Genomic DNA, 16783 nt, shown 5'->3' with positions numbered 1-16783 from the left:
GCCTCCAACTGTGTTGATCACAATAAACTGTGGAAAATTCTGAAAGAGATGGGAATACCAGACCACCTGACTGACCTCTTGAGAAACCTGTATGCGAGTCAGGAAGCAACAGTTAGAACTGGACGTGGAACAACAAGCTGGTTCCAAATAGGAAAAGGAGTACGTCAAGGCTGCATATTGTCACCCTGCTTATTTAACTTATATGCAGAGTACATCATGAGAAACGCTGGGCTGGAAGAAGCACAAGCTGGAATCAAGTTTGCCGGGAGAAATATCAATAACCTCAGATATGCAGATGACACCACCGTTATGACAGAAAGTGAAGAGGAACTAAAAAGCCACTTGATGAAAGTGAAAGAGGAGAGTGAAAAAGTTGGCTTAAAGCTCAACATTCAGAAAACGAAGATCATGGCATCTGGTCCCATCACTCCATGGGAAATAGATGGGGAAACAGTGGAAACAGTGTCAGACTTTATTTTTGGGGGCTCCCAAATCACTGCAGATGGTGATTGCAGCCATGAAATTAAAAGACGATTACTCCTTGGAAGAAAAGTTATGACCAACCTAGATAGCATATTGAAAAGCAGAGACATTACTTTACCAACCCAGGTCTGTCTAGTCAAGGCTATGGTTTTTCCTGTGGTCATGTATAGATGTGAGAGTTGGACTGTGAAGAATGCTGAGTCCCGAAGAATTGATGCTTTTGAACTGTGGTGTTGGAGAAGACTCCTGAGAGTCCCTTGAATTGCGAGGAGATCCAACCAGTCCATTCTAAAGGAGATCAGCCCTCGGTGTTCTTTGTAAAGAATGTTGCTAACGCTGAAACTCGAGTACTTTGGCCACCTCATGCGAGGAGTTGACTCAATGGAAAAGACCCTGATGCTGGGAAAGACTGAAGGCAGGAGGAGAGGGGGACAACAGAGGATGAGATGGTTGGATGGCATCACCTACTCAATGGAAATGGGTCTGAGTAAACTCCAGGAGTTGGTGATGGGCAGTGAGGCCTGGCATGCTGTAGTCATGGGGTGGCAAAGAGTCGGACACGACTGAGCAACTGAACTGAACTGAACTCAGAGAAAAGAGTAGGGAACAAAGTCTTAACCAGAAAGAATGAAACCTTGAAACAGATTCTGGATAAAGCCTGAAGAACTTCAAATACAAGCATGGTGTAAGCTTGGACCCAGGAGACAGCAAACCTCCAGGCTCCAGGGTCAGCAAGACAAGCAGTGAGGTCAGTCGGCTCAATGATGGGGGTCCTACCTGTTTGCTCAGGAGCCCCAGTACCTATGGGGATCTTTTCTAAATGTTGACGTAAACCAAAGAGACTGCCCGCTATTTCCCCATGAAAAAAAGGAAAACACAAGTTTATTTAAGATCAGCAGAGAATTGCAGTTCGGGGTCTGCAGCTTTGGTGAGCCATGTTCGAGTCAGCCCCAACCCCCTCATCCCCCTCCCCTAACCCCTCCCCTGACCCGCATGGCAAGGGAAGAAGGCTTTCACAGGGAGGGGAGGGAAGTTAGGCTCCAGGAAACAGAACCCACTGCTCTCCACCGACCGGGTCCTCGTCAGGGAAGGTAGGTCTTTGGCTCCACTTTTTGCCGGGCTCTGCTGTGGTCACAGGATGCGAGAGCACCCTATTCTGGTCTCAGGACTCCATTCTGGTGAGGTTTCTGTTTACTAGCTTTTTGGAATAGACATAGAGGGTTATAGTGTTTGAAATGTTGGAACCAAAGGAATCACTTCAAGCGCAGAGGTGGCATCAGTTAGTCAGGGCCATGCTTGACCTTTTCCACTCTGCTGGAGGCTCAGTGGCAAGAATCCTCCTGCCAAAGCAGGAGATGCAGGTTAGACCCCTGGTTGGGAAGAGCCCCTGGAGAAGGAATACAACTTTTGCATTATTCATGACTGGACTGACTATGGTCTTTTCAGCAGTGTATGGCAGTTCTTATTTCTTTACATCACTGACAACTCTGTGTATTATTTTAAAAATATTTACCAATATTATATGCAAAGAATCAGAGAACATTGTTAAAGCTATACTACTTTGATGATTAAGACTGAGGATTTTTTTAACACATTTGTCAATTATTTGTAAGACAAATAATTTCATTATAATTTTTTGTTATTGTTGTTTGACCTACATATTTAGGTTATTTCTCAGTGTATGCTTTGGTATTTGAGAAAAAGTTCTTTTCCTACCATATATTTAAATATTTACTCATTTTTATAGCATATTATTTCATTGAAAAATCTAATCCATCTCAGGTTTATTATGGTGTATGAGTGAGACACACCAAAGTAACTAATTTTCTAACTAATTTTTTCTGAGTAACTAAACATTATTCCTGCATGGTATGCTTGTTTGTTTTTGCTGGCAGTTTGGGTGATTTAATAACATGATGGAAAATAACACATCCAAATAGCTTGGCTTGTATCTTCTTCTAAAAGGGCATTAAAATATTTGCTGATGGTTTGGGGAAGTTATATTCTCTAGTCGTTGAGGGGAAAAAATAAGGCCACTTAAACGCTATTCCTCTCTGACATAATTGCTATTTCTACCTTCTCATAGTAAGGGGATTAGCCTACATGCCTTTCCGAGAAACCTCTAGTGAGTGCACTTGGGCTCTGAGCATTCTAATGCTTGCAAACATTACCCTTTGTCCATCGGTTTACTTTTAGGATAAAGATACTAAAGATACTTGTAAAGATTCAGAATGAGGGTATGCACATATCTTTAAGACTCTAGGTTATTCCTATAAATTACTTCTCTGTTAAAAGTGGTATTTGTAAGCAGAAATACGTGAGGCCATTTCTCCTAACTTCTTTCAAGTATGTTACATTTCTATTAAGATCTTTTTTATTTTATACATTTCCCCCTTAGCTTTATAAATGTGTCCATAGAAGCCTAGGAACATAAAATCCACTATTTTCTTGCAGTAGGTTAAATATCCACATCCATGTTTCCATTATGTCAAACGGAGCAGTCCTGGAATAAATGCAGCTTTTCATGTTTATCTATGCCTGTCTTTCTCTTTGTCTACCTTGTGAAATTTAAAATCGCCAAATCTAATAAGAGTAACAAGGGAATCCTAGTACAATGACTCATAGAAAACAGTAGGTAACTAAGTATTTGGTATTTATAGATAATCATGAAGATAATGTTCAGAAGGTAAGTATTTCCTTATGCTTTCCTGGTCTTAGATACAAAGAGGGTCAATGACTTACAGAGTGATTTGAACCCATTATTATCTGATGATCTCTTCCTCAAAAGATTTTTTCCTTCTAAGCCTTTTTACTCTCATTATAATTCTTGGTTAGTCTGCCCACAAATAAATGAACAAATATACAGAGGTTTGGATTATCTTTTTTTTTTTTTTTTAATTTTTCATCTCTTTTACAGTGGGACCTCACAACAACTCAAAATAATATTTGGAAAATAGAAAGACAGCAGAGGGATAATTCATGAACTATACTGGAAATACACTGTTATTCTATCTCTAAGGACCTGCTATAAAATATGAGGCACAAAAGCAAAAATAAACGTTAAGAAGTGAAATAAAGGGACATCTGGAGTCCGTGGTAGCTCAGTTATTTCTTTATAGTTTAGAGTCAGGATCTCGTCCTGGGGTCCAGGATTGACTTTGTTATGAGGAACCAAAGAAGGGCATGAGTCCCTAAATACTCTAGAAATCTACGTCAGATTTCACATATATAGGATTCTTTTCATTTTGTGGCCAGGTGGGGAGATGTTTCATAGCTTTACTCACATATTTATAGGAATCCACGATCACAACGGGGTAATACACAACAATCAGAATTACAAGAAAGGACAATTTTCTCCATTGAGTTCTGTCAGGAAATTAAGTCTTTCAACATTTCCCCCCTTCCCTTCCTTTGCCCTAATTCTCTTTGATGAATTTAATGCTTTCAGAGTTGTTTTGCGGAAGCTTATGGAAATGAATAACTTAGAAAACAGCTGGAGGTACCTGGACTCATTTTACCTAAAGGGTTTCATTAAAGCTCAGCGTGATGTTTATGAAGAGGGTGGTCCTAAGACAAAAGACACCAGGGAGTAGAAGCACCTTTCTACTTGGAACCTCTTGCTGAGCCCATCAGCTGGCATTGTTATTCTGGATGGTTAGAAGCCCAGCAGATTTGGCATAAAGTCAGCGGCCAAACATGGCGGAAGAGACAGAGAATCCTTGCAGGACGTTCAAATCCTCCACCTAAGTTGGCAACAAAGGGAGAGGGCGCAACACAGGAACGTGAGTCAAAGGAGCACTCGAGCTGCCTGCTTAGCGGATCCGATGTCTCGTCCACAGGCCTCCTCTCAGCAGCTGCTTGTATCGGCTACTTCAGAGAAACGTGGGCCGCTCCCATAATGCACCTCGCGAGTTCTGCCAAATGTGGGAAATTCTGGCAGAAGCCAAGTAACCAGGAACCACGCTTTCCAACTGGCATTTAGCTAAGGGATAAGGTTTGATGACCATCATATATCTTCTGTCACTTCTTTGCCCTTTCCATACTAAGACTTACAGACGTATTTAAATCCTGGAACCCATTTTTTAATTTCTTTAAAAAAAAGTGGGTCATCAAGTCAGGTCCTTTTCTTATCCTCGCCATGAGATTTATTTTTAAATTGTTCAATTTATTTTCAGAAAATACATTCAAGTGTTGTAGGTCCTGAGCGTCTTTTGGAAAGGTATTTCTTAAAATCATACTCCTCTTTCTTTGTCCCCCATGCTGACCTGGAGAAGGCAGTGGCACCCCACTCCAGTACTCTTGCCTGGAAATTCCCATGGATGGAGGAGCCTGCTGGGCTGCAATCCATGAGGTCGCTAAGAGTCAGGCACGACTGAGCGACTTCACTTTTCACTTTCATGCATTGGAGAAGGAAATGGCACCCCACTCCAGTACTCTTGCCTGGAAATTCCCATGGATGGAAGAGCCTGCTGGGCTGCAGTCCATGGGTTCGCTAAGAGTTGGGCAGCACTGAACGACTTCACTTTCACTTTTCACTTTCATGCATTGCAGAAGGAAATGGCAACCCACTCCAGTGTTCTTGCCTGGAGAATGCCAGAGACAGAGGAGCTTACTGGGCTGCCGTCTATGGGGTCTCACAGAGCTGGACACAACTGAAGCGACTTAGCAGCAGCAGCAGCAGCATGCTGACCTTTGATAACTTTAGATGGAAAGTGTATGAAGCCTGTTTCAGGCCTTCTCAATATCTGGCAAATACATATTAACAAACACAGTCAGAGTAGGTTTGCAAAGAAAGTATTTAATTCTTTAGAATGCTTATGGGGGCTGAGATAAATGAAGTGCTCCTTGGCACTTCCATTTTTAATAAAGATTCACTTAAATTCTGGGCTCCAAATAAAAATTTCCAAAGATGTCTCCTAGGATCTTTATTGCCCTCAGAGCAATAAAGAATCTGGTTTGTCTGTCTTTTTAACTGTGATTACATGAGAAGTTTTGTGAGAAGTTTTGACTGATTCTGTGACATTAGACAAGACTAGAACATGGGAATGGATGTGGGTTTTGATGGCCATTATGATTTCTCAGAGAAGAGAAAGTAAGTAAATCACAAAACTAAACACTGGACACAAGATTTGGAGAATTCTGAGTATAGATATCACTTCAGAAAGAACTGACCTCAGGTTAAGTACAGACCAGACTAAAAGATTATGTGATGTTTCTGTATGAATCTAAGGCAAGTGATTCCTTCATTATTTTTAAAAATAATTCACAGGTGATTTTTCTTCCAAATGTGATGTACAGATTCTTCATGTAAGCTAACTAGTTATAATAACGGTACAACCCCATTGGCCTTGTTGTCGGGTGGAGGAATAACCAGAAGTGTCAGTTCTTATAATGAGATGCATCGTTTTTATAATACAGCACACAAACAGTAGCAATGTTGGGTCTTTTATTTTATCATAATATAAAATCCAGTTGTCATCTTAGCTGCATATTTGTCTTCAAGCGTAAGCAAATGAATTCTTAACATTTCATCTCAAGCTGCTCTTAGGTCATTATATTTCAGTAATAGACCTGATATCGCATCAGAATAATGTTGCAAATGAACGCATTTAAGATTCTTGAATGTAAATGGAGTAGAAACCTAATGCCATTTAAACGTATAGTACGTAATAGACAAGAAGGAAGGGATAAAATGATTTTTGGTCCAATCAAACTGAATAAAATGGGGAGGGATAAAGTCATGAAGAAATCAAGTATGCCTTAATTGCAGTGATAAGGAAGTCAGTGCAATAGATTGAGTTTAAGCACAAGTTTAGTGAACTTACAGATTACTATCTGAGTTCAACATAAGAAAAGATTTTGCGTTCTGCAGAGTAAATTCGCAAGCAGGCTGTCTTGCTAGTATTGAAATAAACGTGTTTCTTAAAGCTAGTTTTGTTGGATTATGTCAGAAGCAGAGCTGTTCTTCTTGAGGGAAAGTGAGCTTCCTTTTGGGCCCGTCAGAATGAAGCTTTCACTGTCCTGCCCTTCAGAGGTTGGGGTGGTCGGTTGTTCTGCTTGATGCAGACTTCTTTATCGCCTTCAGCATTTGCTAGCAGACTGCGGAACTGCGCCAGCTTGGGGGAAGGATAACATGTTTAGAGAAGCAATAGCTCTTGATGTCACACAGAACACTTTTTTTTTTTTTCTAATATGATTGATGCACTTTTATGTAGAAAATCAGGTTGAAGACTGCAATGTGAGTTTCACTGATGGAAAGGGAGGAAGCCAACAGTTCTTCCACATGTCTTTGCACCAAGCATTTGGCTTAAATTATCAATGACTGACTGGATTAGCATTCCAGCTTTCGCACACTTGAGTAAGAGACTTCCTTGTTTGGCACCTCAGTTTCCATATGGTACTATTTCACTGTGTTTTGGTGAAGGCTAAATGGCTCAACAGAGATAAGGTTCTTAGAATGGCGTTTGGCATGTAGTATATGCTAAAGAAGTGTTAGCTCTTATACCAACAGGTCACACTGCAGGTTTGCTGTGAGACTTGACTGACAAAATGTATGTAAGGCACCTGATGAAAAGAGCTGCTCAATCAACGGCAGTTTTTATTATAATTATAAATGATAATTAATGAGATATTTTACTAAATATTGAAGAGCTTAAGCTTTAAAAAAGGAATGAAAAACCTATGTCAACGATCAAGGTACGCCACTCAAGAGTCACAGTTCCCCAAAGTGGGTGGATTTTCCCTTATTAAGGTGAAAAGAAGAGCGGGAATTCTGAATCTCTTCATAAAGAAAAAAAGTGCTTATAAATACATTCTACTTTTTGGCTATTAATAGACCTGATGTCACTAATAAATCTTTCTCAGTTGAAAGGGGACTCTCCAAAATCGAATGGGAATAATAATTTCCCTCAGTATGAATTGAACTGATATCCTGCCTTGCACTTCCAATTCCCCCGCATGCCCCTCTGATACGCTACCTGTTCCGCGCTCACACTGATGGTCTCTTTAAAGATGATCCAGGTGACACTCTCGTGAAGAGGAGGGTGAGTCAGTGAACCAAAGTAGGCCCAGTAATCAGGGCATGAAGGCAGGAGGACAGAGGGGTCGAAATTTGTGAATGGAGCTTTCTTGTCCTGAAAGAAAACGATAAGCAATGTATCATGCCCTGATGTAAAATATTTACATCATTGCATATGTGACATACATATTATTTGGTAGATAGGTCTTAGCAAAGAATTTAATGAATATTTCTACTGTATAGTATTTCATGACTGGTATGTTTGTGGGTGGCTCAGCTGCCCATTAATGCAGGAGACACAGGTTTGATCCCTGGGTGGGGAAGATCCCCTGGAGAAGGACATGGCAACCCACTCCAGTATTCTTGCCCAAAGAATCCCATGGATGGAGGAGCCTGGTCAACTACAATCCATGGGGTCACAAAGAATCGGATACCCCTTAGTGACTAAACAGCGACAACAGCGTGCTTGTAAATATAAACAGTGCAATTGACAGATGACTGAAAATACCTACGCCAGGATAGTGACTGGTCTCTCTTCTTCCTTCCTCATTTGGCTAAGCATGAGCAGAGGCTTTCTTATCTCTTTACTGACTGGTCATTCATGTAGGGGTTATAGGTGCTGACCTCTTGAGCAGTTAGAAATCTGCACGTAAGCTTATGGTAGTCGCTCATAATCGTGGGTGTGCATCAGCAGGTTCATTTAAGGGACAATTCTGTGGTGCTAGAGCAAGCATTTATCAAAAGGATAATCCACAGCTTACTGGACCTGTGCCGTTCAAACCCATGTTGTTCTAGGGTCAACTGTACGAGCTTTTCTCTCTTAAAACTTCTAGCATCTTTGGTTATGACCCATTTCCTGATTTGTAATCATTTGTTGTATTTATATTCCCTGCCCCCCACCATCAACCTTGCCAAAAATGTCCTTTTTTGGTTGTTTTCTCCCCAAAGAATTAGTTTTTCACTTTATTAATAACATTTGACCTGTATTTATTCATTTTCGTTTATTTTATTAATGTTTTACTTCATCTTAATCATTTCCGTCTACTTTCTTTTCATGTGTCATTTTTTACATTCTTGAATTGAGTGCTTATTTATCTTTAAACTTTCTCACTTTATAAAAGTTTAATTTTTTTTGGCCTTAACATGAACTAGATTTATTTTATATAAAGGTATGATAGTTCTACGAAGTGTGAATGACAATGGCAAATCTCTGATATATGATTTAAGTCTTTATTATCAAAACAGTGAAGCTAAGAGTAAATATATCAGAACAATCCATCTTTTTCTAAGCTGACAGTGGGCACCATAGTTACGATGCATGAAACAGCTATGAAAACCATGCTTCTACAGGCTTCATCTTGCTGAAATAGATCAGTGGTAACTATGAAAAATGAAACCAAAGTAAATCACTGCATCAGAGAGCTCAGAAACGAGGACCGTGTAAGCAGTACCTTGATTTTCAGATTGATGGGTTTGCTGAGGACTTCCTACTCCTCATATCAAATATGCAATTAAATGATTTCTGAGGTTCTGTAGATTCCTGTTCTCTGGTTTAAACTAACTTAATGAGTCTATTTACCTTAGTTTTAACTGTTTTTAGGGCATCAAGTACTTTCTGAAGGTTTGGGTTGGCCTGACCCACCTGGAGATTAAAAAAATAAAGTGTGAGATAACAATTGTTAGCAAGTAAAATCCTATTTAGTTAATTTTAAAAAAATTAAACACAGTAACTGAAGAAAAGATATACAAGTCAAAATACAGGCATTTAGCACAACGAAAATACAAAAGCAAGCCTCTTTGGTCTGTTCTATTAAAATTCTGATCAGTCAAATGAATGGTATGTTACAAGCGCTCAATAAAGATTAACTAGAATTACTATAATTCCAAAAGTTAGTCGCCCAAATATACTCCAGTTAAGAGTAACCTCCCTATAGGACTTTTCAGGGACTCTCCTACAGGAGATTTGAATCTTCCATATTAAATATCAAGTGAACTTTCTTTATGGGACAAAAGTCCTCTTCATATTTTTTTCCTGATGAAATATTAAATTGATAAACTCCTGACTCTGTGATGTAGAAAGTTTAGACGAAAAGTGAAAGATGAGCCGAAAAATAACAAAATTAGCCCACCATCAACACCTTCCCATTTCATCTCTGCCTGAAATGTCTTTCTTCACAAGGGGAAAGTCAAGCAAAGCAAACATATACCGGAGACCAGCTTGGTCACCTGCGCTTTCGCTAGTAGAAGGAGACATTTCAAAAGCAGAGAGACGCCAACACCCCTCTGCTGTATTTCACCCTAGTTTGCGGTCTGATTGGTAAAGGAATAATCGTAGCGGAGCTCCGAGGCTCTCTACGACTCACCTTCATCAAAACGCCGACGATCACCAAACCATCAGCCTGCGAGGCGGCATCAGCAAAGCTGGGGTACTTGGCAGAATTCCAGTGAACTAAATGAAGCTAAAAACACACAACGTGATGGAGCAGTTATTCATACCACGGGGAAGGGACAAGCAAATTAGACCTTAGCATGTGGATCTATACAGCTATATCTTGGCTTGGATAGATAAAACTTGTGCGACCCTTTATCCAGGGCATGGGAAGGGCTATGTTTGCACTCTTAAGAAGGGTTTTCTTAAGAAAATAGAGTTGAAGAGAGTGGGCACGTTGCAAATCCTGGAACCAGTAAGTAGAACTTCTTTTTCCCACAGTATCATAACTATTCAATATTACTTCTTAAAACAAAACAAAACAGGAAAAACAGACACCTCTCTGTTTGGTGAGAGAAGATGAAGTATTTCTGGCTAGCTAGTTTGTAGACAAAAACTGCAATAATTTTCTAACTTGAGGTACCTGGTAACTTTGTGAGAAGGGGCTCCTGAGATGTCTGGAGTCTTGGCCAAGGGCAGGTTCTCCTGAGCGGATCCAGACACCTTTCAAACCAACAGCCCCTGCCTAAGTTCTCTGTGAAACTCTAGACCTGTATATCCAAGGCCGTGTGCACCTCTTCCTGATTCTCTCTTGACATCTCCACATGCATGCCTGACATGCACCTCAAACTTAACACGGCCAAAGTAGCACTCTTGACTGTCTCTTTTCCAGACCCGTTTCATCTTCCCGCTTTAGCAAAAGGCATCACCTTCCCTCTAACTGCTCAACCGAACACTGCAGCCGGTATTCCTTTCTTACTTCTCTCCACTTACTGGCATCCATCCTTCCGCGCAGCGCATAGATGTTACCCTTGCACTTAGTCCACAGCTCTAAGGCCTGGCATGACTGCTGCTTTTCCTCTGGGATGGCAAGTCAAAATGGCAGGATTTTGACTTGAATTATGGCTGAACTCAAATGCTACTCCTGAAAAAGTCTTTTTCTGACCACCTAATGTCAAGTGATTGCGGGTCGCTTGGATGACTAAACCAAAGCCGTCCGCTCCCCGCCACCCATAGGTCTCCTCTCTGTCTCCGCTCTTTCTCCCCACCACTCCCCTGGTCTCCCTCCCACCCTCCCTCCTACCCTCTCTCACAAGCCGAACTTAGTGACTGAGAGCCTGTCACCTCCAACCTGGATTAACTCCACTTTTCTCAAATGAGATAAGACGTTCATTGATTCAGATTTCTTCAGATCAGTTCAGTTCAGTTCAGTCACTCGGTGGTGTCCGACTGTTTGAGACCCCATGAACCACAGCACGACAGGCCTCCCTGTCCATCACCAACTGCCGGATAGCTTAGATACAGCCAAATATCTTCCCCCAGACATAATACTATTACTAATTTAGACTTTCAGCCTATTTGATTTCAGTCCACTTTCAATTTTATGAAAAATAAATAGGAAAAAACAAAACATTTAATAGATTTCTGCACCACTGAAAGTTCCTAGCCTGGCTTTCTAGTGTAACCTAAAGTAAGTTTTATTTGTATACTATTCCCAAGTCTTCTATCAAAATGAATACTACACATACTCTGTACCTAACAATAGCTCTTACAAAAATCTGCCCTACACAATTGCTTTCAGCAGTGCAAGATATTTGTACAAATGTAGTTATTACCCATTGTTTTTTGCAAAGAAAAAAAAAACACAACAGAATGAAATGGAAAAGGCATTGCAATTGTTCCTATGTAGGAATTAGTTAATAAATTCTAACATATGCATACATGGAAATACCATGCAGACTTTAGGAATTCCTGCTGACTTGGAACAGTGACCATGATCATTGGAAAATGAAAAACACAAAGCATGTTGCAAAACTGTGTATTACAGATTCATTCTACAAGAGTAAAACAAAAAAGCCAACCTGTCTCCATTGGTACAAACTTATTGAACAGTCATGCATACAAAGAACAAAAGTTTTTTGTTTTCAGTCTCCATACCCCTGTTGAGAGTTTGATGCACATTTTCTTGATTTTATCGTGGATATACAGGCAGAATATCTTGAACTGAATCACAAACTTCCATGTGGAGGCAAGTCAAGTGGCCAGAGGGTAGTGGCCTGCTGCCAGGGAGCCCCAAACCCTCGTCTAGAGGATGCTACTCATTGTGATGACTCCTGAGGTTAAACTGGCCCTCTTAGTAGAACCTTAATGGAGTGTCTCGGCCTGTCTATACCTCTGCTGCGGGTGTGCGCACCCTTGAACCTTTAAATGAGAAGAGAATGATGGTGTGTTCCCCCTGGGGCTCAGAGCTTTAAAAGGAGAGCAGCAACTCCCCTTGAGGCTAGCCTGATGTCAGGCAGCAGTTTCTGAGACATTCTGAAATGAAAGCACATTGGAGGCTCAGGAGTTTGACTGCAAATTCACCTGCCTCCCTCACGTGAATAATTGTCCTCCATTGCCAAACACAATGTGTCATTGTTTAAGTTTAATGGAGCCTAGGAATTCTTTACAGACCGCAAAATGCTCATTCCTTTGGAGCCGTTGAAATTGTGTCTTAAGTGATAAGGGGCACTTCCCTGGTGGTTCAGACAGGTAAAGAATCTGCCTGCAATGCAAGGGACCCTGGTTTGATCCCTGAGTGCGGAAGATCCCTTAGAGAAGGGATAGGCTACCCACTCCAGTAGTCTTGCCTGGAGAATCCCATGGACAGAGGAGCCTGGCGGGCTACAGTCCCTGGGGTCACAAAGTGCTGGGCATGACTGAGCGACTAACACACAACCCCGTGTTATGAGGGGGCCGCTTCTGGAGGACTCTCGGCATAGCTCCTCTCACTCACTCAGCTGCATTACCTCTGCAGAAAATGTGGCTCCATCCACCAAGTGCTCAGAGCCACAGTCATCAGTGCTGCCCCAGTGAAAATGGAACTGACGCAGCCTGTAGCTTTCAGATAGAGGACCACCTTTCAGCACTAGGAGAAAAAGGAAAGTGCTATTAGTGTTACAGTCATGAGCTCCAGCTTATCTTTGCATTGAATACAAATTAACACTAAATTGGGTCGAGTAGAAATGAAATAAACCGTAGTCCAAAGTTCCCATCCTGTTGGTCTTTTCCCCATGCCCACAATGATGGGCTCAGATGTGTGCTGCACCTTAAGATTGTGGGTGACTTATATGGTTCCCAGCACATGGGATATAATTTTATCTTTTCCTGTTTTCAGGAAAACATACTGGAAGCTGAGTGAATTATAGTATAAGAGGTCTTTCCTAGAACCTGCTTTAGTTTATAAGTTCATTGATTCTTTCAACAGACAGTAATGAACAGCATGCATTAAGATATTTAGCAATTTATTTTTAGTAACAAATCACTCTGCACATATCTTGTAACTGATCAAGATACAAGAGGGTATTCTGACAGCTTTGCTGAGAATTCCTAGCCAGGGACGAAAAAAAGTTCCAGCAGGAGGTTAGGGTCAATTTTAAAATTCTCATACTGAAGGGTCATTTTGCTTTAGAGAGCCTATCCGACCATGTGATTAACACACACACACACACACACACACACACACACACACACACACACACAGAGTACCAGACCTAATCCAATATTAGCAAAGGACATAGCCCCAAGACGTCTGAAATTTAGGCTCCGAACCTTGTAGGAAAGTGCTATGACTAATTTTGCCTTTTGACAGTAGAGCTGATTTATGAAACTGCTATTTAGTAAATTATTCAGTAACAGTTTTGAGAATTTTCCTGTGAACGAGGAAGTGTGCTAGGTTCTGGGAGATGAAGATAATTCCGTTACTATAATCTAATAGGGAGAGGGGAAGCTAGACAAAAATACTTATGCACAGAATGATTCCATGCAAGATACACACAAGACCAGTATTTTTTTTTTTTTACTAGTACCCAAGCACTTCACAAGCTGGTGATGGACAGCGAGGCCTGGCATGCTGTGATTCATGGGGTTGCAAAGAGTCGGACACGACGGAGTGACTGAACTCAACTGAACTGAAGCACTTCATTGGTATGGAGCCATTTTCCTGGCCACAAAAAATAAATATACTCTTCATGTGTATTTCTTCCCTAATGCGCTCCTCCAACCTCATCTCAATTAGAAAATATTTGCCTTTTCAGTTTTTATATTCATGATGGTTCACCGAATTTTGTGAAAAAGTACTGTTTATTCAGAGGGTGTAAAGTTAGCATAAAGACATTGGAAACCAGAAGAGATGAAATAGAGTCACTGAGAAGGAGAAGGGCTGAAAGAAGAGCGAGCTGGGAGTCCCCAGAATCATCTTTAACACTTGGAAATATTTTAAAACTTCAAGACACCTCAGTAGATGGCATCAATGCTACACATGTGCGCAAAACACTGAACATGGGTGTCCGTGTTCCGAAAGCCCTACTGTTTAAATTTCCCAGCAAGTCAAAGACAGAAATCAGGAGGGTCTTTGGGCTCACCTGATCTATTATCACTGTCCTCAAAGTTTACATGGAAGGAATGTCCCACGTTGACGATTTCTTTGGCTGTGGCTGGATTGTACGAGATACTGAGAGGCTTCAGAGAGGGATCACGCTTGGTTTCACTGGTTTTAATGTCGATAGGAGACTGGTTATTTCCATTTGCAATGGGATGCAGTTTGCACCAGTGTTCAGGACCTACCAGAAAAAATGTGATTACAACCAAAACTGATCTAATGCTTGACTCCAAGTTTTAGGAATATAATTTTCTTAGATTAGGATTTATTCAGGTATCTGAAATGGTATTCTGGTTAGCTTAATGGAAATCCAAGGTTTGAGAATGCCCCTTTCCTATGCTACACTGTAAAATAGTGTCTTTGTCAACAGAGTTAATATACTCATAGTCTATGGGATCAGACTATACATATTTTGCTGTTAGCAATAGACCTCTCTATACATAGGGAGGGAGAGAGGCTGAGAGGGAGAGAGGAGAAAAGAGGCAGAATACATTCTGTAGACAATCATGGCCCAAAGGACAACTGTTGAGAATGCATGCAAAGCTGGTGTAAGTCAAAGGCACTTCACACCATTAACCTATGACTTTACCGTTATTTTAAGTGCTCAATATCTCTTTTCCTGGAAAAGGGAACAAGCCGTTATTTGAGCTACATGAGCAGAAGAATGCTTACCGTTTTCACCATCATATCCCCAGTCAGGACTTGCCATGATCGTCTACTTAGTTTTCTTTTTCTGAACACAAAGAGAATACCTGGAATAACTGACTGTCACTGAACGTGCAATAGACGACTGAATCCACAGTTCGCAGGGTTTTTATAGAAACGTCTCTGCCCTTGGCATGAGTGTTACTCACTCAGCCCACTATTTCATCATCTTTATCTATCAGGAAGTATATGCATGTTAAAAAAAGGTATTGTTTAAAAAGCTCACAAAGGTAAGGGCAGTTCCAATTCGTTTATTCTCTTATATCGTTAAAGAGAAATTTCAAAATCTTAGCTTCTGCAAAACCAAGCCCTGTTATTCTCATGTTAGTGGAAGATATGGCTGACTTACCACACATGATACTTTGAATATCTAGTTAAAAAGGACTGTGTGTTTGAGACTCCCAGCTTTTACCCTTGCTGGACACTTAAGCAATACTGCTGCTGCTAAGTCGCTTCAGTCGTGTACGACTCTGTGTGACCCCATAGACGGCAGCCCACCAGGCTCCCTCGTCCCTGGGATTCTCCAGGCAAGAACACTGGCGTGGGTTGCCATTTCCTTCTCCAATGCGTGAAAGTGAAAGTGAAGTTGTTCAGTCGTGTCCAACTCTCAGTGACCCCATGGACTGCAGCCCACCAGGCTCCTCTGTCCATGGGATTTTCCAAGCAAGAGTACTGGAGTGGGGTGCCATTGCCTCCTCCCCTTAAGCAATACTAGCAACAGTAATTCAGTCAGGAGAATAATTTGCATATTTACAGGCAGATCAGAACCAATATCATGATGTTAATTTAAAATCAGATAAGAGAATCACTAATCATTTGGAATACATTGGGTTTGCAGTTTGTAGTATATTGTAAGATCTTAGGGAAAAACACAAACTTTTTGGCAACTCAATATATTATTCATGACAGTCCATTTCGAAGACATACAAGATGAGACTAAAGGTCCTCGTTTTTAAGCAGTATTGGAATTCACAAATGGAGATTTGTCTTCTGTGTGAGCGCAGTCGTGCCCGACTCTTTGCAAGCCCCTGGACTGTAGCCCACTCCCCGCCCTTCTCTGTTGTCTCACAGGCTGCCAGCTTTGATCTGTGTGCGCTCATTCATGCACTCAACAAATCATCGTATGTGTGCTCCGTCATGTCTGACTCTTTGCAACCCTGTGGACTGTAGCCCACCAGGCTCCTCTGTCCATGGAGTTTTTCTGGGCGAGAATACTGGAGTGCGTTGCCATTTCCGACTCCAGGGGATCTTCCTGGCCCAGGGGTTGAACCTCTGTCTCTTGCATCTTCTACACTGGCAGGTGAATTCTTTACCACTGCTGCTGCTGCTGCTGCTGCTGCTGCGTCGCTTCAGTCGTGTCCGACTCTGTACGATCCCATGGACAGCAACCCCCCAGGCTCCTCTGTTCCTGGGATTCTCCACGCAAGAACACTGGAGTGGGCTGCCAGTGCCTTCTCAAATGCATGCATGCTAAGTCGCTTCAGTCGTATACGAATCTGTGCGACCCCACGGACAGCAGCCCACCAGGCTCTTCTGTCTACGGGATTCCTCAGGCAAGAACACTGGAGTGGTTGCCATTTCCTCCTCCCTAGACCCACCACAAATGGGGAACATTTTATTAAGACTGAAATTAAATACAGCCCAACATTTATTTTACACCTGAAATATTGAAATAGAAGCCTTTCTTTCATATAGTTCTATATAACCTATAGGAAAAAACCCCAAACAA

The 16783-nt window shown here is 41.4% G+C and overlaps 1 protein-coding gene across 1 annotated transcript; it reads right to left on the bottom strand.

Annotated features, from left to right (window-relative positions):
- Positions 1-6482: 6482 nt before the first annotated feature.
- CA1 (carbonic anhydrase 1) lies at positions 6483-15058 on the bottom strand. The gene is made up of 7 exons (XM_052651841.1): positions 15022-15058; positions 14333-14530; positions 12719-12837; positions 9865-9960; positions 9081-9143; positions 7461-7616; positions 6483-6599 (listed from the first exon to the last, which is right to left on the bottom strand). Exons 1-7 carry the CDS (start codon positions 15056-15058, stop codon positions 6483-6485), a joined length of 786 nt encoding a protein of 261 aa, XP_052507801.1.
- Positions 15059-16783: the final 1725 nt, after the last annotated feature.

This window comes from Budorcas taxicolor, chromosome 14, assembly GCF_023091745.1.
Source record: "Budorcas taxicolor isolate Tak-1 chromosome 14, Takin1.1, whole genome shotgun sequence".
NCBI classification, from domain to species: Eukaryota; Metazoa; Chordata; class Mammalia; order Artiodactyla; family Bovidae; genus Budorcas; species Budorcas taxicolor.
The sequence above is the reverse complement of the archived record's forward strand: the minus strand, read 5'-3'. Positions and strand labels throughout refer to the sequence as shown.

Bases quoted from the DNA above. Each gene is read 5' to 3' on its own strand.
- CA1 (XM_052651841.1), bottom strand. From the start codon at position 15,058: ATGGCAAGTCCTGACTGGGGATATGATGGTGAAAACG. The intron at 9,961-12,718 runs GTAATGCAGCTG...GTGTGTTTTTAG, and splicing joins GAGCCACATTTTCTGCAGAG to CTTCATTTAGTTCACTGGAA. The intron at 6,600-7,460 runs GTAGCGTATCAG...CCTTCCCCCAAG, and splicing joins TCAGTGTGAGCGCGGAACAG to CTGGCGCAGTTCCGCAGTCT.